Source organism: Hyla sarda, chromosome 1 (genome assembly GCF_029499605.1).
Source record: "Hyla sarda isolate aHylSar1 chromosome 1, aHylSar1.hap1, whole genome shotgun sequence".
Lineage (NCBI taxonomy): Eukaryota > Metazoa > Chordata > Amphibia > Anura > Hylidae > Hyla > Hyla sarda.
This window is the reverse complement of record NC_079189.1, coordinates 131,321,856-131,343,981: the sequence shown is the minus strand read 5'-3', so window position 1 is coordinate 131,343,981 and position 22,126 is coordinate 131,321,856. Positions and strand designations below refer to the sequence as shown.

Below are 22,126 nucleotides of genomic sequence, written 5' to 3'. Positions count from 1 at the left end.
GGGGGGGTAGAAGGTACGACTCTACTATCCTGAAAGCAATCTTTACACAACATGGGGAAATACTTTGCTAGCATGATAGGGGAGGCGGTAGATTGTACGCCCCAGTGTGACTTTGACACTGGGGCGTACAATCTACCCCTCCCATATCCTGCAAGCAAAGTGTGCCACCAACATGCTATATACATAAGCACTTTGCTAGCAGGATAGGGGAGGCGGCAGATTGTACGCCCCACTGTGATTTTGACACTGGTGTGTACAATCTACCCCCTCCCATATCCTGCAAGCAAAGTGTACACACAACATGTTTGTTTCTATCAAAACTGACTTTAACCTAAAAAAATCTTTAAAAAAAGTACAAGAAAGCTCAGAACATATGATCCTGCCAAGACACACTGACAGCTTCTGTCAGAAAATACTGTGCAAAATAGTCTTTGAGACGCATGACGGCTTCGGTTGATCTTTTTGATGACTGCTGTAGGCCAGGCAGAGCTGCTTCCACTTCTTCGGGATCACTGAGGGAAGGCTCTTTGGTTAGGACGAAGTTGTGGAGAACAACAGTTGCCTTCAGAACCTGATCAACCACATCCGGGTGCAGTTGGATTGGCAGCGTGAAGATCCACCATTTGCCCGCAAAAATTCCAAAGGCACACTCCACATCACGTCTTGCATGTGACAGTTTGTAGTTAAAGATTCGCTGGCGGTGGTCGAGTCCTCGGCTGGAGTAAGGCTTCAGCAAGTTGGGACACATCTGGAAGGCCTCGTCTCCAACATAAGCAAAGGGCATTGGAGGTCCATCAGTCCAAGGAAAAGCCCTTGGTTCAGGAAGTCACATCTCACCAAAAAATATCCTCCTCCCCATGGCAGAGTTCTTAAACATACGGGAGTTGTTCGTTCTTCCATATGACCCAATGTCCACAGCGATGAATTTGTACTGCGCATCCGCAACGGCCATAAGTATGGTGGAGAAGAACTTCTTGTAGTTGTAATACTCCGACCCCATGTGCATCGGCATCTGGATCCTGATGTGCTTCCCGTCGATTGCTCCAACACAGTATGGAAACTGTGTGACTTCCTGTAACTTCTCTGCAATGCCAAGCCATTGTTCTGTGGAAGGTTGTGGAAGAAAGTCTGCTAGAAGGCAATCCCAAAGGGCCTGGCAGATGGTCCGGACAATCCCAGAGGTGGTGGAAATTCCCAGGTGAAACTGGAAGGGGAGCGACAAAAAACTCTCACCGGATGCCAGGAACCTGAAATTAAACATTTTTTTTTTTTAAGGGTTTTAGTATTTTGTAAAACACATTGAATGAACACTGCAAAAAAAAAAAAAAAAAAAAAATGATTTTGACTTACATACCTGAGGGTTATGATGAGGTGTTCCTCTGGCGAGATGCTCCTTCTGAGGTGGGTGTCTTGGCGACAGACCCTTTCACTGATGCGTGGTAGAGGGTCATCAAACGTTGCTACAGACATCCGTAGGTAGCTTGCGAACTTCTCAGGGTACTGGCGCAGCTCCACATACAAAGTAATGTGCACCCCATGGGTCATCCATGCTGCAGTGATGGGATGGATCCAATATCTTCGGTGGCGGCAATATCTCATCATCTTCGGATCTTCTTCTTTGTTGGGGACGCCACAGCAGAGCATTGAACCTGTAGGAAAGGTGGGTAGGAAACATGGTGAAATTCGCAATGGTAAATTCTGACAGCAAGCAATTCAAGCAACAGTAATCTCCCTCTAAATGCTGAAATTCAGACTGCTGCCAGATCACTGTAGCACCCTTTTATACCCTTCCCTTGGAGTAGGAGGCGGAGCTTCAGGTGTTGCAAGGTGTGACAGGTAGGAGAGGTCAAGAAAGGGTTAAAAAAACAGACGTTATTAACAGATGTAATAACAGATCATAACGGATAATAACAGATAAACAATTATTCATTTCAATAACAGAACTTTGGACCCTTATTCATCCGTTATTATATGTCCGTTTTTGATTTTACAAATAAAACTGATGTTTATAACGGATGAATGAACTAAAGTGTGAAAGGAGCCTTACTCTTTTAACCTCTTTAGGACATAGGACGTTCTCTAACGTCTCCGCTACCTGGGCTTTAATGCCCAAGGACGTTAGAGAATGTCCTGTTGTATTTCTGGTCTCTGCCGCGCGCTGGGCAGAGATCGGAACGGCATGTCTGCTGAAATCTGTCTGCGAAATGAAACTGAAAGTAAAGTGATTTTTACTGTGGCAACCACTAGGAAGGCCAAACTGCAACAAAGGCTGTCTGGGCATGCTGGGAGTTGTAGTTTTGCAACATCTGGAGGGTCACAGTTTGGGGACCACTGTTACAGTGGTGCCCAAACTGTAGCCCTCCAGATGTTGCCAAACTACAACTCTCAGCATGCCTAAACTGCCCAGGCATGCTGGGAGTTGTAGTTCTGTAACATCTGCCCCTTCAGATTTTGCAATTTTCATGAAATTTTTGAAAATTGCTGCTCTACTTTGAAGCCCTCTAATTTTTTCAAAAAGTAAAAATATGTCCATTTTATGATGCCAACATAAAGTGGACATATTGTATTTGTGAATAAAAATAAAATGTATTTGGAATATCCATTTTCCTTACAAGCAGAGAGCTTCAAAGTTAGAAAAATGCTAAATTTTCTAAATTTTCATGAAATTTTTCATAAAAAAAGGATGCAAGTAATGCCGAACATTTACCACCAAAATAAAGTAGAATATGTCACGAAAAAACTATCTCAGAATCAGAATATTCGGTAAAAGCATCTTAGAGTTATTAATGCTTAAAGTGACGGTGGTCAGATGTGCAAAAAACGCTCTGGTCCTAAGGTGTAAAATGGCCTGGTCCTTAAAGGAGTAGTCCAGTGGTGATTCAGTGGTGAGCAACTTATCCCCTATCCTAAGGATAGGGGATAAGTTGCAGATCGCGGGGGGTCCGACCCCTGGGGCCCCCCGCGATCTCCTGTACGGAGCCCCGACAGCCCGCTGGAAGGGGGCGTGTCGACCTCCGCACGAGGCGGCGGCCGACACGCCCCCTCAATACAACTCTATGGCAGAGCCGAAGCGCTGCCTTCGGCAATCTCCGGCTCTGCCATAGAGATGTATTGAGGGGGCGTGTCGGCCGCCGCCTCGTGCGGGGGTCGACACCCTCTATCTCGTCGGAGAGCCGGGGCCCCGTACAGAGAGATCGCAGGGGGCCCCAGCGGTCGGACCCCCCGCGATCTCAAACTTATCCCCTATCCTTAGGATAGGGGATAAGTTTTTCACCACTGGACTACCCCTTTAAGGGGTTAATGAGAAAAATATACAGCACAACTGCTGTAGTACAATATTTGATTTTAATACTGCTTAAATAAAGTAACTAATTATGAGCAAAAATAGAACATAATACAAGGCCGACATCCCAGTAGAATGATTTGTGATTGAAACTGCAGCATCTGTTTGATGTTATATTTTGGGGAATTCCAATTAAAATTTAAAATCTCGTTCAGTTCTTTACAACAGTCTACATGTGTGATACTGAAATAAATTAAACTTGAGAGCATTATTAAAACCATTCCTGCTATACTTTAAAAATAATAGTAAGGTTCTAGAATTATATGTCATATGGAAATAAAAACTCCTTTCTTGCTTTCCTATTGTAAAAATTGTCCCCATAGAATAATGAACTACATGAATTTTAAAAATTAGTTCCACTTTAGTTTATCATATTTGGTTTACAAGAGAAGCAGTAGGAAAACAGTACCTAAGGATCACATATTTACTCTTCTTTTTAATAATTTATTATTTTATTTCACAATATTAACCCCTTAAGGACCGGAGGTTTTTCCGTTTTTGCATTTTCGTTTTTTGCTCCTTGCCTTTAAAAAATCATAACTCTTTCAAATTTACACCTAAAAATCCATATGATGGCTTATTTTTTGCGCCACCAATTCTACTTTGTAATGACGTCAGTCATTTTGCCCAAAAATCTATGGTGAAGCAGGAAAAAAAATCATTGTGCGACAAAATTGAAAAAAAAAGCTGTTTTGTAAATTTTGGGGGCTTCCGTTTCTACGTAGTACATTTTTCGGTAAAAATGACACCTGATATGTATTCTGTAGGTCCATACGATTAAAATGATACCCTACTTATATAGGTTTGATTTTGTCGGACTTCTGGAAAAAATCATAACTACATGCAGGAAAATTAATACGTTTAAAATTGTCATTTTCTGACCCCTATAACTTTTTTATTTTTCCGTGTATGGGGCGGTATGATGGCTCATTTTTTGCGTCGTGATCTGGTTTTTAACGGTACCATTTTTGCATTGATAGGACTTATTGATCACTTTTTATTCATTTTTAAATGATATAAAAAGTGACCAAAAATGCACTATTTTGGACTTTGGAATTTTTTTGCGCGCACGCCATTGACCGAGCGGTTTAATTAATGATATATTTTTATAATTCGGACATTTCCGCACGCGGTGATACCATATATGTTTATTTTTATTTACACTGTTTTTTTTTTTATTGGAAAAGGGGGGTGATTCAAACTTTTAATAGGGGAGGAGTTAAATGATCTTTATTCCCTTTTTTTTTTCACTTTTTTTTTGCAGTGTTATAGGTCCCATAGGGACCTATAACACTGCACACACTGATCTTCTATGTTGATCACTGGTTTCTCATAAGAAACCAGTGATCAACGATTCTGCCGAATGACTGCTCATGCCTGGATCTCAGGCACTGAGCAGTCATTCGGCGATCGGACAGCGAGGAGGCAGGAAGGGGCCCTCCCGCTGTCCTGTCAGCTGTTCGGGATGCCGCGATTAGCCGCGGCTATCCCGAACAGCCCGACTGAGCTAGCCGGGAACTTTCACTTTCACTTTTAGCCGCGCGGCTCAGCTTTGAGCGCGCGGCTAAAGGGTTAATAGCGCGCGGCGCCGCGATCGGCGCTGCGCGCTATTAGAGGCGGGTCCCGGCTTCACTATGACGCCGGGCCCGCCATGATATGACGCGGGGTTACTGTGTAACCCCGCGTTATATCAGAAGAGCAGGACCAAGGACGTACCGGTACGTCCTTGGTCCTTAAGGGGTTAAAGAGTACCTTTAAAGAAAAAAAGAAAAGAGAAAAGCAAAACTTTTCATATGTTATTCCTTATGAAAAGTTATGCCTCTTTGCCATATATCTTCTTTAAAAGAAATCAATATTTCTATTAGTTTTTTACATTTTAAAAAGTGGCCACTAGGGGGTCTCTGTTCCATAGTGTTCCGCAGGCCCCGCATAGCCTCCGGACTTGCACAAGTTCAAACACCAAAAGTGGGGGTGGGGCTCCCTGGTGTTCAATCATGCAGGCGGGAGTGAGCACTGTGTGTGACACGCATAGGGCTCTCTAAACACAGAGATACCCAAGGCCCCCCTGCCTGTTGTCCCCGCCCATCAGCGTTCCCAATGCCCCCCTGCCTGTTGTTCCCGCCCCTCACATTAGCTCTGCCCGGCCATCAGCGCTGTTCTCCAATCTTCCTCCTCTCTGTATGGCACGTGCAATGCCAGAGAGGAGGAAACTCAGAAGCTGCAGTCTCTGTCGTGTGCTAAGGTTCTATACACCTCCAGAGAGGGAGAAGGGCAGAAGAGAGCCCTAATAGGCCTCAGATGACATTGCTCCTGCCGGGCCATGCCTCCTTCAGTGAGTATCATGAACAGATTGTGGGGGGGGGGGGGGGATAGCGACAGTTTAGTTGATAACAGGTACTCTAACAAAAAATCTCGAATAGGACGGAGCACAACTACACATCTTACAAATATAAATAATTGTCCTATGAGCATAATTTAATAATATGCCCATATCTTCTGATTTTAGACCCAAAACCCAACCCCAATATGTGCTGCAAGGAAGGAAAAAAAGGAGGAGAGACTCCAGCGAGTATACATACAGAAAATTTCCCAAATACACAAATGGAAAGCCAAAACCTGCTCACCCTGCCCTGGACAGATGGAGCACGGATCCAGGTGCTGGACAACACCGAAGAACAGGAAAATGGAGAGGTATGGAATCCAGCTCTTGTGCAAATAAAATCCACAATTATTTCAGTAAGACCACACAGGAACACAAGGGGTGTCTGAAGAAAAAAAGATAAATAGATTCCCACCAACACATGAAAATATTAGTTAATTAAGGGGAAGATTTGCCCCCCATCTAAGCTCATGTAATTTGGAGAAAAAAACAGCCATCAAAAATGAAAAAATTGTCTTCTAACAGAAACGTTACCACCATGCCCAAAAATGTGCACAACTCGGGGAATAAGATGAATAAACAGATAAAAAACACTGTAATGCTGTTATGGCCAAGTTGTGAGGAATGACTGAATAAAGTGATGTAACATCAGCAGATATCCAGGCATAGTGCTGAGACCATACCAGCCCCTCAAGTTGGCAAAAGAGGTGCTTGGTATTTTGGATATATGCTGGAATTTGAGGGATCAAAGGTTGGGGAAATGTGTCCACCTATGCACACCACAGATTCACAATTGGCCTACATGGAGGAGGAAAACAGAGCTTGTGGATCTTGGCAGGGAATGAAAAAATAGGAATAATAGGAATAATAGGATGTCCAACTAAAATAAACTTGGCTTCCCTAAAAGAAAAGAAGCTGCCTTCCTTTCCAAGATTCAGAAGCTCTGCTAGTTTCTGCCTGAAAACATGTGTAGAATCAGATTTAAGAACACAGTATGTACTAGTATCTGACAACATGTCCACATTGATACGTCTGTATAAACCTGTCAAGAATAACGACAGTGGCGCCTTTGTTAGCCTGACTAATCACAATATCATGTGCTGTGACAAGCCTGTCAAAAGCATCCCGGTCTTGGCAGATTAAATTAAATTCACCACGTGAAGGTGCATTCGCTAAACTGCTAAAATCGTGCTCCACCGCCTCCTGAAAGGAGTCCAGGACCGATGTCCTAGATGAAATAGGATAGAAATTGGTATTGCGAGTCTGAAAACACAGGACTTTCACAGGGCGACAGAGACGTGATCCTGCAGTTGATTTAAATGTGAGACAATTAAATCCTGAAAGGAGGAATTAGTACTAGGGTCACGTTCAGATTTAACGATACCCCTAAACGAATTCTGTTCACCTGAATCTACACAAGATATGTCATTATCTAGAATTTTAATATCGATAGATTGATGAGCAGACAGATCTTCAGCAGTGCGGATGGCAACGAAATGGCCCTGCAGTGTAATGCCCCTAACAAACCCAAAAGTGTGCGAAATAGATCAAATCTGGTGGTCGGTGAGAAAGAAAGTCCACGTGATAAGTCTGTCATCTGTTGTGTGGAAAGAATTTTAGCTGAGATGTTGAAGATAGGTACAATTACTTTTTCCTCTCCTTGTGATAGCGAGGGCTGCGTCTTTCGGGCTCCATGTTTACGGCCTGCCCGGCGTTTTTTAAGGTAGATGTATTGGATGAAGATGTAGCATGTAAACGAGGTGCAGTGGTGTTGGCAGATGTCAGATCATATGTAGCATTAGCTGCAATATTCACTGCTTCCCCGTGTTCGAAGGCTGAGTCTGACAATTCAAACTCCGTTGAACTAAAATTAACCCGTGCATCTCCTCGCTTTTTGTTATGACCTTTATTATACCATCTCTTAGTGTAGGACTTTTTAAGAATGGAGCGTGGAGTGTCGGATTATGAGCTAAGTTGCGGCCAGTTAAAACCATATTAGATTTAAAGTCCAGCAAGTCTCTCACGTAATTTGTCTGCTTGGTTTCAGCAATTGATGTTTCTAACTGGGTTATCTTATTAATTTTAGCATCAAGCTCATTAAACAATTCCTGTTCAGCAAATTTGACAACATTTTCTTGTAATATAATGATTTTGTTTCTCACCTCTTCAAGAGCCTACTGTTCATGTCGTATAACGAGCTTCACAAAACGCATTGAGAAGTCGCACAGAAGATCTTGCCATTCATTCATAAACTGCTCATAGTAGATAGTGGTGGGAAACTTCTTGATCCTTAAACCACGTGGGATCATGTTTTGTGCGGCATACCAGCCAGAGGGAAGACAATTCCAGCCATATACGTGACTCTTGTAAAAGCAAAGCCTCCAAAACCATCATGTGCATCATAGATCCATGAGTTCCTTTGTGTCAGGGTATGTAACATTCTGTCCGATCGAGCCTGTCTGTCCTCCAAAGATTTCAAGCAAGAGCACATCTTGGGATCAGGTGAAATAAATCCACATTAGAGTCCCGAAGCAAACCGGCTGGCGTGGGGAGCATGGATGATCCACAAGGCAAATGGAAAAGACAAAACCAGCTCACGCCGCCCTGGACAGATGGAGCATGGATCCAGTTGCTGGACAACACCAAAGAACAGGAAAATGAAGAGGTATGGAATCCAGCTCTTATGCAAATAAAATCCACATTTATTTCAGTAAGACCACAAAGGAACACAAGGGGTTAAGCGTTTCAAGCACAAGGCGTGCTTTTAGTCATACAAAAAATGTAAGGGAGACATGGGGATATATCTCCATATGGGTATATCTATGCCTCACATTTAAATCAACTGCAGGATTGCGTCTGTCACCCCTGATGAAAGTCCTGTGTTTCAGACTCGCAATACCAATTTTTATCCTATTTTATCTAGGACATCGGTCCTGGACTCCTTTCAGGAGGCGGTGGAGCACTATCTTACCAGTTTAGTGAATGCGCCTTCACGTGGTAAATTTAATTTAACCCGTCAAGAGAGGGATGCTCGACAGCCTGTCTACAGCAGATGATATCATAATTTGGCTGGCCAACAAAGGCGGCGCTGTCATTATTCTTGACAAAGGTTTATACAGACGTATCAATGTCGACATGTCCGATACTAGTACACAGTGTTCTTAAATCTGATCCTACAGAGCTAGTGAATTTGGGAGGCAGCTTCTTTTCTTCTAGGGAAGCAGAGATTATTTTAGTTGAACATACTATTGTTCCTACTTTTCATTCCCTGCCCAAGATTCACAAGCTCTGTTTTCTTCCTCCATCTAGGCCAATTGTGGCCGGCATTGGCTCACTAAAGGAAAATCTGTGTGCATGGGTGGACACATTTCTCCAACCTTTGATCCCTCAAATTCCAGCATATATCAAGGATACCAAGCACCTCTTGTGCCAACTTGAGGGTCTGGAATGGTCTCAGCCCTATTCCTGGATATATGCTGATGTTACATCACTTTATTCAGTCATTCCTCACAACTTGGCCATAACAGCATTACAGTGGTTTTTATCTGTTTATTCATCTTATTCCCCCGAGTTGTGCAAATTTTTGGGCATGGTGGTAACTTTTCTGTTGGAACACAATTTTTTCATGTTTGATGGCTGTTTTTTCTCCAAATTACATGAGCTTTGATGGGGGCAAACTTTTCCCCTTCATTAGCTAATATTTTCATGTGCTGGTGGGAATCTATCTTTTTTCTTCAGAAAATCCCTTGACAAGCAATCTCATATTTATATGGGGTCCCGGTGTGGTGACTGTGCCAGACTTTTATTCATATTTAAATTCCAACAATTGTAATTTAAGTTTCACAGTCACATATCATGATCATACTGTCTCCTTCTTGGATTTAAACCTAAGAGGGGAAATTTATACCAAAAAGATTTTTTCTACAACATTTTGTAAAAGAACGGCAGTTAATTCAATCCTGTGTGCCCGCTCGTGTCACCCACCACATGTCATTAAGAACTTGACGGTGGGTGAGATGATTCGGGCACGCAGGAAGTGTACCACAGACTGATTTTTTTTTTTTTTAAAGGCAGATTCCATACAGAAACAGTTACTGGCTCAAGGTTACCCAAAGTGGTCGCTAGATGGGGCTAAGGTGATTGCCTAACAAAAAGAATTGTACGGAACTATTACATAGTTCCCGAAAAATTTATAGATAGGGTGATACTAAACCCTTCTCTGTAGTGTTCACCACCCCTTTCAGCACTGAATTCTCATCTATATGCAAAATTATTCATACTCCTATGCCTATGATTTTATCGGATCCACTCTTTGATAGAGTAAAAAAAAAATCAGGCTATAAGTGTGTAGCAAAGAGTCTCCACTATCGGCCAAATAGTGTCTCCAAGTCTACCTTAAAGGGGTACTCCGCCCTAGTATCTTATCCCCTGTGGGGTCCGGGTACCGCATCGTATACGGTACCTATGTATGTTTGGGTCCCCATAGCCAGAGTCCCTAGGACATAGGGATCCCTGTCACTTATTTAACACCTAGTCGCCTCTATTCTAGTGTATAAATCACTAAGTTATTCAAAGGTTAATGTAAATAGAATAACATATGTAAATAAATGGTTACTTACTTGTTGCCATAGCGTTGCAAGACCTGCGGGTCATGTGACTAGGTGAACTCTATGGTATTAAGCTTAAGGACCTTTGGAGGCCCTGTGACGTAAGCAATCCCATTACACCATGTAATGGTGAATGGCAGATGTTCGGACCAATCAGATTCGCCCCGCCCCCTGCCCATATAAGGGAGAGGCGGCCATCTTTTCTCTCTCGTTTCTGGGTTGCTAAACTAACAACAGCTCTCTTGTTCCTGGGTTGCTAAACTAGCAACAGCTCTCTTGTTCCTGGGCAAGCAAGCAAGACCGGCGCAGCAATTATCGCAGTGAGTTAGGCCTGAGCCTTGAGGCCACGGCTGAACAATCTAATTATAGAGTGTATCAATTCCCAAACACTCTGCAGCATCACCGGACCTAATAATTCCCCTAAATCCGGACGGATCTGCAAATCTCTCCCTAAATTCAGAGACTGTATATCTAGCTCAAGGTCCGCTACAACTGCCAGTCACTAAGCAACCTAAGGACTGTTTGTATGAGACTGCTGCTGTACCGTGGATATTGCAAGCACTTCAGTAAAAAGTTATTCAAGTTCAAGTTCAATCTGTTTGTGGACCTTCAGTTATTTTATGCACCTATCGTTACTGGGAAGGGCGGCGATAGGCCGGAACATTGATTCAGCATACCAGCCCTCAGCTTGGCGTCAAGAACTCTAGGGTTAACATTAACCCATTCTATACCTATACCCTACCACCACTACCATACACCCCCCAAAGGACTACCACAAAGCCTTTTTGGCGTCACGAACAGGATTCGGGTGTGTGCCTACCATTGCCACTAGTGAAAGTGTACTAACCCTAGAAAGCAAACTTTATTCATGTGTTGCTGTGTACAAGAATGGCGCGTGTGGTGAACGTTACAAGGGGGCCACACGAAAAGTAAGGGGGAGGCGAAGAGTACAGCGGAACTGCAATTCGCGTTGAAAAGAGTTAAAATAGTCACGAGGCCTTCCCGCCGCGGGATTCAGAAACTCCGCCCACCGAAGTCTGCGGTGCGGCGGCCATCTTGCCGGAGCCCAAAGTCGGGGACATACAGATACAAGCTTCATTTAAAAGGGCCAGCACACTCAATAAAAGAATGTCAGAGCCTGCAAAACCGCAACTTGACCAACAGGAAGGTGGTGCTCCTGGGACCCCGCCAATGAGGTCCCTACCGCAAGTCAGAAGAATGCTGCCACCCACACCGATGCTGCCTGACCGACAACAATATAGTCTTCCTGCTACACCAACGGATCAACCTTTATCCCCAGCTGCTCCCTACATGTTGGGAGCCCCTGTTGCTGCACCTGTCTTCCTGGGAAACCCAGTTCTTCCCACGTACAGTGGAGATCCCTTCACGATGAGAGATTTTAGGGAGAAGATTTACAGCATCCTGGGGTTTTATGCACTCCCTCCTCATCAACAGGTACAGTTGCTTCTAGGACAGCTCCAGGGACCTGCCTTGGAGGAACTCCGCACCTGGCCAGCGTCTGACAAGGCCACAGTGGGACAGATTTTCAAGGGGCTCTCTCAAGTGTTTGAATCGCATTCCCCCTCTGAAGTATGCCTCAGACTATATGAACGACATCAGAAACCAGGTGAGACTCTCAGAGGATATGCAGTAGCTTTACAGAATGCATTAGAGGTGGTGCAGAAGCTGGATGGCATCACGCTCGATCAGGGTAACCGAGTGCTGATGGACCATTTTATAGAGGGAACATTGAATAAATGGGACAAGGCTCAACTTAGGATGCTAGTTGTGTAAAATCCCGATATGGCCTTCCCAGCTTTTAAGAGACTGGCGGTTAAAGTGATCGAACCCCCGGGACCCTCGACCAAGTCACCTGTCCCTTCTAAGCCTGCCCTTACCACACCTCCTCCTAGCCCTGGGACAGCAGATTTGCGAGACATTAAGCAGGACATTGAATAGTTAGCCAAGGCCTTTAAAGAAATGGCCGTCCGGCCCAATCCCCCTAGATCTGCAACACTCCCACCTAAGAAACCTGACCCCCGCCCTGCTGATCCACCTAATACCCCTCCTGTGAGACTGCCTGGTAATCAGAGGCCTGCCTGCAGCCATTGTGGTAAGATTGGACATTGGAAGAGCCAATGCTGAGCTTTAATGGAAGAAGGTCCAGAACTAACCAGCGACAAGAAAGGACTGTCTAAGTATGTTACTCCTTGCCCTTATGTACAGGTGATAGTTGAAGGTATGCGGTTACAAGCTCTTATAGATACGGGGTCTCAGGTGACCACTATTCCGCAGGGAAGTTTCTATAAGTACTGGGGCCCAGAAAGGTTGTGTGACCCTCAGGAAGCGGAATTCAGAGTAATTGCAGGGAACGGGAAACCAGTACCCAGGCATGGTTACTGGGGAGCCCAAGGTGCAGGTGGGAAAACAAGTGTTAGGAAGACAGGGGGTGATTGTCACAAATGTTAGGGATGAGGGGGCAGCTGATTTCATTTTAGGCATGAATATTATGAGGCCCTGTTTTGATGATATTGTCTGGGCACTGCATGCATCTCTCCCTCACCTATTACCCCCAGGCCGGCGAGCTGCACAACACCACCTCAAAATCCTCCAAGCAGAACAGAAGTTCATAAATCATCAAGGAGAAATCTTTCGAGTAAGGATTCAAGATATCCGAGCCGTTAATCTACAGCCACAGACAGAGACAGTTATTTGGTGCCGTGCCCGACCCGGGGTGAAAAATCAAGACTACCAAGCGCTCTACGAACCCCTTCTATTGGAAGATTGGTGCGAGCTGCTAGAAGCCTAGTAACCGTACGGAATGGGAAGGTCCCAGTGAGACTTATTAATCTTTCTCAAGTTGCGGTCCAACTACCCAAGTATACCCCAGTGGCTACTCTACACCATCTAGACGTCCGAGATGTAGTCTCGAAGTCACAGGTGGTCCAACGAGGACCTGACCAGAATCCTGCGGAACCTTGGTGGAGCCAACTACAGATAGGAGACGAAGATACCCCCAAGGAACAGGTGGAAGGAGTCATTCAAGGGGCTAAGAAACATCAAGAAGCTTTCAGCAAATACCCCACAGACTTTGGCAGGACAACCATGATCAAACATAGGATTCTCACCGGAGATAATCCACCCATTAAAGAGAGACATCGTCCTGTGGCTCCTGGGATGTATCAGACCATAAAGAAAATGCTCGTGGAGATGAAAGAGGCCGATGTCATCCAGGAAAGCCAGAGTCCGTGAGCTGCACCTTTGGTCTTGGTGAAAAAGAAAGATGGCACCATCCGCTTTTGCGTAGACTACCGGAAGCTAAACAACATAACTCATAAGGATGCCTATCCTCTCCTACGCATTGAAGAATCCTTGACCGCGTTGGGGTCTGCCGCCTACTTTTCCGCACTGGATCTGACGAGCGGCTACTGGCAGGTGCCAATGGCAGAAGAGGACAGAGAGAAGACCGCATTTGTGACCCCCATGGGTCTCTTCGAGTTCAAAAGTATACCCTTTGGACTGTGCAATGCACCAGCTACTTTCCAACACCTAATGGAGCGATGCTTGGGGCATCTGAACTTCCAGAGTGTTCTGTTGTATTTAGATGATGTCATAGTCTATTCTCGAACGTGTCAGGAACACCTGGATCACCAGAAAGAAGTTTTCCAAGTTCTTATCCGACATGGACTCAAGGTTAAACCTTCCAAATGTCACTTGCTAAAGCTTCAAGTGCACTACTTAGGACATGTCGTCAGTGCTCAAGGGGTCCAGCCTGATCCAGACAAAGTGAGTGCTGTGAAAGAGTGGCCTACACCCAGGACGGTGCGAGACGTCCGAAGTTTCCTGGGGTTTGCTGGATATTACCAGCGTTTCATCCACTGCCAAGTTGGGAGCTCTTGAACAGCGTTGGGCCTCTCGGTTGGCCAACTATGACTTTAACATCAAGTACCGCAGCGGAAAAACCAATGTCAATGTGGATGTACTTTCTCGCATGGCCCCGGTAGAAGCACCTCCAGCTTAAGATGTGTGGGAAGATGTAGAAATGCCTCCCTTCTACAGAAGGTTCGTGAGCCAGAATGCTCTAACTGCCCAGGCGGGTGACGGAACTGAATCTCCCAAGGTCTCTGAAGATCTGTCTACCTGGAAGACACTTCAGGATGACAGCAGAGTTATCGGGGACCTCCTCGACTATTGCCTCCACAAGAAAGTGCCTACTCGGGTGCGCAAGGCCCATGGAGACTTCTAATTGAAGCAGCTGTGGCAGCAGAGAAACCACCTGTTCCTGCACAAGGGGTTGGCCTACCGAAATTCCCTGGACCCAGTCTCCGGAGACCGCATACACCAGATTGTGGTTCCCAGGAGGGATGCAGCCATGGTTCTGAATGCTTATCATGACCAATCCGGACACTTCGGGGTCCATAAGACGGAGATCACCATCAGAAGGAGATTCTACTGGATTGGGATGCGGGGAGACATCGAGAAATGGTGTGCCGAGTGCTCTGTGTGCAACGTGATAAAGAACCCCCGGAGGGCCGCAATAGCCCCTTTGCATCCAATCTGTACAGAAAGATCGAATCAAATTATTGCCTTGGACCATGTGAAGCTGGCCCCCACTCGATCTGGCTATTGTCATGCCCTAACAATGGTGGATCATTACTCCAAGTGGGTGGTCGTGGTCCCCGTCAAGGATCTTACTGCCAAGACTGCTGCTCAACTCTTCTATCGGCATTGGATCCAACCGTTGAGGTGTCCCGAGTCACTTCTCACGGATCGGGAACCGCCTTTGAAGCCCAGTTGTTCCAGTAACTTTGCCGGCTGCATGATTGCAAGAAGCTCCGGACAACAGCCTACCATCCCTAAGGGAATGGACTCTGTGAGAGGATCAATCAAGTGTTCAGCCAGATGCTCAGAGCAGCCTCGGTCTCGAAGCACAAAGAGTGGCCTCAGCTGCTGCCAGAACTTCTGGAAATCTACAACAACACTGTTCAGTGCTCTACGGGGTATACGCCCTTTTTCTTGATGATGGGCCGACACGGCCAATTGCCAAAGGATCAAACCTTTGGGCTACAAGCACCTTTCAACAATTCTCCTCAGGCTTCCCAAGGTTGGGTGTCAGAGCATCGACGAAGAATTGAGGAAGCCAAGGACATCGTTGAGAAGAAAATGGGTGAAGTTCATGAGCGCCAGCAGAAAGACTATAATCGACATGCTTCGGCTCAGCCCTTGCAGCTTGGAGATAAAGTGTGGCTCAGAAAATTTCCTAGAACCCATAAATTGGACTCCCTGTGGGAAACGGAGCCATGCACCATCACTGCAGTTCCTTACCCCGAAACGGACGTGTATGAGATACAAAAAGATGGGTTCGAGACACAGGTGGTCCACCGGAATAGGATAAAAGTGTGCCGGAAAGAAGATATGCTTGGCCCATCTCCTCCTACTCCTTCTGATCCTCCTGCTACTTCTACTCCACCTCCGACAAGGCCTGTGAGAGAGTATGTGCCGGGAGAAGGAATTCATCCCACTGTGGACTTTCCTTTGTTCCCATCTCAGCAGCCCACCATGTATTGGGGCATACCATTCCCAGCTCCATCCATTCAGCCAACACTGGTCGCGCCCATCAGTCAGTTGCCAGTAACTGTTGCCCCATGTCAACCACCATTGGTCGCTACACCCAACCTCAGTCCTGCTCCAGTGACTGCTCCGGACATTGAAGCCACTCCTCCATTTATCTTAAGAGAACCCCTCAGTTCTACCGAAGAAGTTGCTCCTGTTTCCAGCCCTCCAGCTGGTCCCTCGGGGACTGAAGTTCTTGAAGAATCTTCAAGTTTAGGAACTCCTGATGACTCGGAGGTGGTGTTGCGGCAGTCTCAAAGGACTACACGGGGCAAATTACCAATCAGGTACCAGGATTCACATTTAGTACCTGCACACATAGTACCTTTAATAACCCACTTCAATGCTCTGCCGATCAATTTTCAGTACTCTAGATTACTCACTTAATGTACTACCTCAAAATTTCTCTAGTACATAAATCAAATAAATATCTCACTTCAGAAAACACTTAAGGAATTGTAGCATATTTATACCCAATTCCTGCCACTGTTAGGTACACTTCTTCTCTTCTTTATTCATTGCATGTGTGAGATGCTCTGCCTGGCCAGTAGATGCTCTTGCTAGTACAGAAAATAAACACGTAATTCTAAGAATAACCTGGATAGGTTGTTTTGAAAGTGCTCTAGGGGTAAGTAGCGTGTAGTCGATAGACCCTAGCAGCCACCCTTACTGTGACCTAGCTTCCGGCTAGCCAGTATAACCTTTGTGTACTAACTAACAAGTAACATTGTTTGGCATATAAAATGTGTGAGATAATACAAATGTCTAGTCAGCTTGATGCAAAAGGTAAATAGAGCTGTACTAATATCTAGTTAGCCTCATGTATAGAAGTATGTGCTATTGTTCAGTTTAGCCTCATCAAAATGTATAGAGAGCTAATAAAAATGTCTTAGGCAGCTATCTAATTGTCTAGAGAGACCTAATTGCCTAGTAAGCCTCAAAATGTATCATAAGTTTTATAGAGTTGTATAGGAAGCTAGAAACTAAAGTATAGATAGCTTTCTTTAAATGTCTAGATAGTATTCAAATGTCTAGATAGTATTCAAATGTCTAGATAGTATTCAAATGTCTAGATAGTATCAAAATGTGTTTAGTCTACTTAGGATGTATAGCAAATGTACAGATCATCCTGTTCTATAGCATCCTGTTCTAGTCCTAGTCCCTCTGTCTCAGGGGACAGACGTCTAGGCCGACTTATCTTTAGTAAGGGGGTTTGTGGTGTCCCAATACCGCATCATATACAGTACCTATGTATGTTTGGGTCCCCATAGTCAGAGTCCCTAGGACATAGGGATCCCTGTCACTTATTTAACCCCTAGTCGCCTCTATTCTAAGCTAGCAACAGCTCTCTTGTTCCTGGGTTGCTAAACTAGCAACAGCTCTCTTGTTCCTGGGCAAGCAAGCAAGACCGGCACAGCAATTATCGAATCGTTAGGCCTGAGCCTTGCGGCGATGGCTGAACAATCTAATTATAGAGTGTATCAATTCCCAAACACTCTGCAGCATCACCGGACCTAATAATTCCCCTAAATCCGGACGGATCTGCAAATCTCTTCCTAAATTCAGAGACTGTATATCTAGCTCAAGGTCCGCTACAACTGCCAGTCACTAAGCAACCTAACGACTGTTTGTATGAGACTGTTGCTGTACCGTGGATATTGCAAGCACTTCAGTAAAAAGTAATTCAAGTTCAAGTTCAATCTGTTTGTGGACCTTCAGTTATTTTATGCACCTATCGTTACTGGGAAGGGCGACGATAGGCCGGAACATTGATTCAGCATACCAGCCCTCAGCCTGGTGTCACGAACTCTAGGGTTAACATTAACCCCTTCTATACCTATACCCTACCACCACTACCATACACCCCCCAAGGGCTACCACACCCCTATCCAAAGGATAAGGGATAATATGTCAGATCATGGGGGTCCCGCTGCTGGGGACCCCCGGGATCTCCACTGTAGCACCCCACTATCATTACTGCACAGTGCAAACTCGCTTTGTGCGTAATGACTGGAGATACAGGGACTGGAGCATCGTGAACTGGATTTTTAACTGGATACTTCTTCGGAGTATCTGGATACATACATACATAGTTTTTATGTATATACATTTTTTGTATTTTGTATATTTTTTGTATTCTTATTTATGTGAAACATCATTAAATCACCTTCCCTCTCTGATATGTATCAATATGGTCATATGAAGTACTACACTCGACTCCTGCATCAGCCTTCCAATATATGTATATGTTTTATCCATTCTTCTCACATTTATATTGGTTTTTAACTTCGTTCTAATACAAACCTATTATATGTTGTAAATGTTATGGAGTCTGGAAGGAGTTAATACCACCGAACCACAGGAATAGTGTTCCATTGTGATTGCTCCACCTATATATACCTATGTCTTCCTTACATTTGTTGTATGATTAAGAGCACGACTTGCGCTTGAAACGCATAGTATCCTTGTGTTCCTGTGTGGTCTTACTGAAATAAATGTCGATTTTATTTGCACAAGATCTGGATTCCATACCTCTTCACAAACATAAAGATACACACTGCAACAGCTGTGGTGAAGTGGATCCGCTGAGCCTGTGTGGATGATGGCATGAGCCATACCAGGGAGCAGAGTCTAAAGTGCCACTGGTTTTTACCAGAGCCCACTAAAAAGCAGGATGGACTTGCTGTGGCAGGCAGCACCCAGGTCGCTACCCCTGATACGACATGTCCACACAGGCTGCCGAGGTGAAGTGTGGCACAGGAAGGATAAGGCAAACTCTTAGTTGGGGACTGGCAGGAAGGTCAAGATAGACGGCACTAGAGCGTGGACAGGAAACATAGCAAGGAGGTCTGGTACACAGAAATACAGAATACAAGCAAGACATGTTTTCTCTAAGGCTGTGGGGCACAAAGAACCGGCAAGGGGAAACAGGAAGTGCTGACACTTATAGTGTCAGCAAGCAGCATTAACCAATTAAGGGCATACTGGCCCTTTAAATCGCAGAGAGCAGGCGCACATGCGCCCTAGAGGGTGGGTACACACATGGCGGTGACCTGGGACAGCGGAGGAAGCAGGTGGTGAGAAACAGCCCATCATTCGCATGTGGGCGCGTCCCGCAATGCGAACTGCGGCACTGCCGGCAGAGGAAGACGAGGCAGGAGAGCGCTCACGGCCAGTGTATCTGGCCGGAGCACAAGTTGTAACAGTACCCCCCCCCCCCCCTTGGTCTCACCCTCTTTTTAGGTCACAGAAAATTAAGGACCAGGTCACAGTCCAAGATATTCACCTCTGGCTCCCAGGACCTTTCCTCCGGACCAAACCCCTTCCAGTCCACTAGAAAATAAGGTCTCCCTCTTACAGTCTTCGACGCCAGAAACTCCTCAACTTCAAAGACATCAGAAGAACCAGACACCCAGGTAGGGAGGAAGGCAGACTGAGTTTGTATGAAACAATTCATTTTTGCAAAATTTCGAATGGTCCCAGGAATCGAGGGCCCAATTTGTAGCTGGGAACCCTGAAACAGATGTATTTGGACGAGAGCCAGACCTTTTTGCCAGGAGATTTCATACAGGAGGAGGCATGAAGCAAAGAACGCCAATGTGAGACCAGGGAGTTTCCAGAATAGGCAAAGGCAGTAGGAGTCCTGCAGCTCTCTGCCATGGAGTCTTGTCACGAGCACAGATAACACAGGAAAGGACAAAATCTGTGACATTGCGTTCTAGGTGTGGCCACCAATAATGCCGAGAGATTAACTGGAAGAACTTCCATACTCCAGAACGACCTGCCAGTAAAGAAGAATGTCCCCAGTTCAAAACTCTACGTCTAAGTTGAGGTGGCACGAAGGATCTTCCAGGTAGAACTGGAGCAGCAAAAATCAAATGCTCAGGTGGTACATTATGTTGTGGAGTGGAATCCTGTCCAACCACATCAGAGGATCTAGAGAGGGCATCAGCCTTGATGTTCTTATCCGTGGTCCGAAAATGGATAAGGAAATTGAATCGGAAGAAGAAAAGAGACCATCTGGCCTGCTGGGGATTCAGACGCTGAGCGGACTGAAGATACAAAAGACTCTTACGGTCTGTGTAGATACTGACTGGATGAGTAGAGCCTTCGAGTAGGTGACGCCATTCTTCCAAGGCAAGCTTTATGGCCAACAATTCACGATCTCCAATGGAATAATTCCTCTTGGCAGGCGAAAAGGTTTTGGAGAAAAAACACAAGTCACGGTTTTACCCCCGGTGGTCTTTTGGGTCAGAACGGCTACAGCTCCTACCGAAGAGGCATCTACTTCGAGGAAGAAGGGTTTTCCAGGATCGGGTCTCAATAAAACTGGAGCAGAGGCAAAGGCTGATTTCAATCGAGAAAAGGCTTCTTCGGCCTCAGGAGGCCAGGATTTGGGGTTACTGTTCTTCTAAGTAAGAGCCACTATCAGAGAAACCAAAGAGAAGTGTGGAATAAACTGTAAATAATTGGCAAACCCCAGAAAGCGTTGTATAGCCCACAAGCCAGTAGGTCGAGGCCAGTTAAGAACCAAAGACAACTTAAAAGGGTCCATCTATGCATTGATTGAAGACTATATAACCATGAAACGGAAGGCTTGTCTTCTAGAAGAGTTTTGCGTAGAGGCAATTGTCCCGTAGGTATCGTAAGACCTGTCACACATGTGTGCGATGAAGCTCCACGTTGGGTGAGAAGATCAGGATATCATCTAGATACACCACGATACGTGTAGAGAAGATCATGGAAGAGGTCATTGACGAATTCTTGGACAACGGCCGGGGTATTACAGAAATCAAAGGGCATGACAAGGTACTTGAAGTGCCCATCACGGGTATTAAAGGCAGTCTTCCATTCATCTCCTTCGTGAATTCTGATGAGGTTGTATGCTCCTCGCAGATCCAGCTTGGAGAAGACCTTGACACCCCGCAGGCGATCGAAGAGCTCAGAAATAAAAGGTAAGGGGTACCGATTTTTTATTGTAAACTTATTAAGTCCTCGGTAATCAATACAAGGACGAAGAGAACCGTCCTTCTTTTCAACAAAGAAGACTCCAGCACTAGCAGGTGATGAGGATTTTCAGATGAAGACCTTCTGGAGATTCTCCTTAATGTATTGTGCCATGGCTTGCGTCTCAGGGACAGACAAGGGATAGATTCTTCCCCGAGGAGGCATAGTCCCTGGCAGAAGGTCAATTGGGCAATCGTAGGGCCGATGTGGAGGAAGACTCTCAGCCTGTTTTTCACAGAAGCCATCAGAAAAGTCCTAATACGGAAAAGGCAGGGCCGGCAGGGAAGGAGACTGCAAGACACTCAGGTTGTGGGAATGCCAGACAGTGGTTCTGGCAGTAGGATCCCCAGCAGGTGATCTCACCAGTTTACCAGTCTAAAGCCGGGGCGTGAAGTTGTAGCCAAGGGAGACCGAGAAGAAGCTCCATAGTACAATGAGGAAGCACATAGAACTCGATCATCTCCTTGTGCAAAACTCCCACTTGCAGCAAAAGTGGAAGTGTGCAGAATTGCACTGCATTGTTAAGGCATTCTCCATTGTTAGAAGAAACGTACAAAGGTTTGACCAGCCACATCACCGGGAGACTGTTTGTGGACCAGGGAGGCGTTGGTAAATTTTCCAGCTGATCTGGAGTCTAGAAAGGCTGAGGCAAAGAACGATGCATTGGTAGAGGTATAGACTTGGACCGGTGTGGTCAGTCGAGGAGAGGAGGAATTCTCACCTAGGGACGCCTCTCCCATGTTACCTAGGGGTGTGCATTTCCGAGACGTGGTGGTCGCAAAGGACAATCTTTGAGAAAATGTTCCGGCTGGCACAGTAGGGTAAGATGGGCACGATCCACAGTGGGTAAGATGGGCACGATCCAACTGCATAGCTTCTTCAGCTGAGGGAAAAGAGGGTGGTAGAGGTGGCCGCTGGAACACAGGTGCCAAACATCCAAAGTGGTTCACGTTATTGCCAAAGTTCTTCCTGCCTCTCGGCGAAACACACATCTATTTGAGTGGACAACTGAATGAGGTCACTCAGGGAAGATGGAGAATATCGTGCAGCGGGAGCGTCCTTGACTTTACTGGAAAGTCCTTCTTTAAAGGTAGCCCACAGGGCTTCATCATTCCAGGCCAATTCGGAGGCTAGGGTGCAGAGCTTAATCGCATAGTCACCAACAGTAGAGCCCCC

General features: G+C 45.5%; 1 protein-coding gene across 1 annotated transcript in view; it reads right to left on the bottom strand.

The window, feature by feature from the left end:
* Positions 1-670: 670 nt before the first annotated feature.
* The window catches only part of NAF1 (nuclear assembly factor 1 ribonucleoprotein), a 128,799-nt gene continuing 107,343 nt past the window's right edge, over positions 671-22,126 (bottom strand). Inside the window, exons 9-10 of the mRNA XM_056561479.1 lie at positions 1,355-1,649; positions 671-1,247 (exon numbers count right to left, since the gene is read on the bottom strand). Coding sequence (XP_056417454.1) covers positions 827-1,247; positions 1,355-1,649 — 716 coding nt within the window. The 3' untranslated portion in view covers positions 671-826. The remainder of the gene's footprint in view (positions 1,248-1,354; positions 1,650-22,126) is intronic.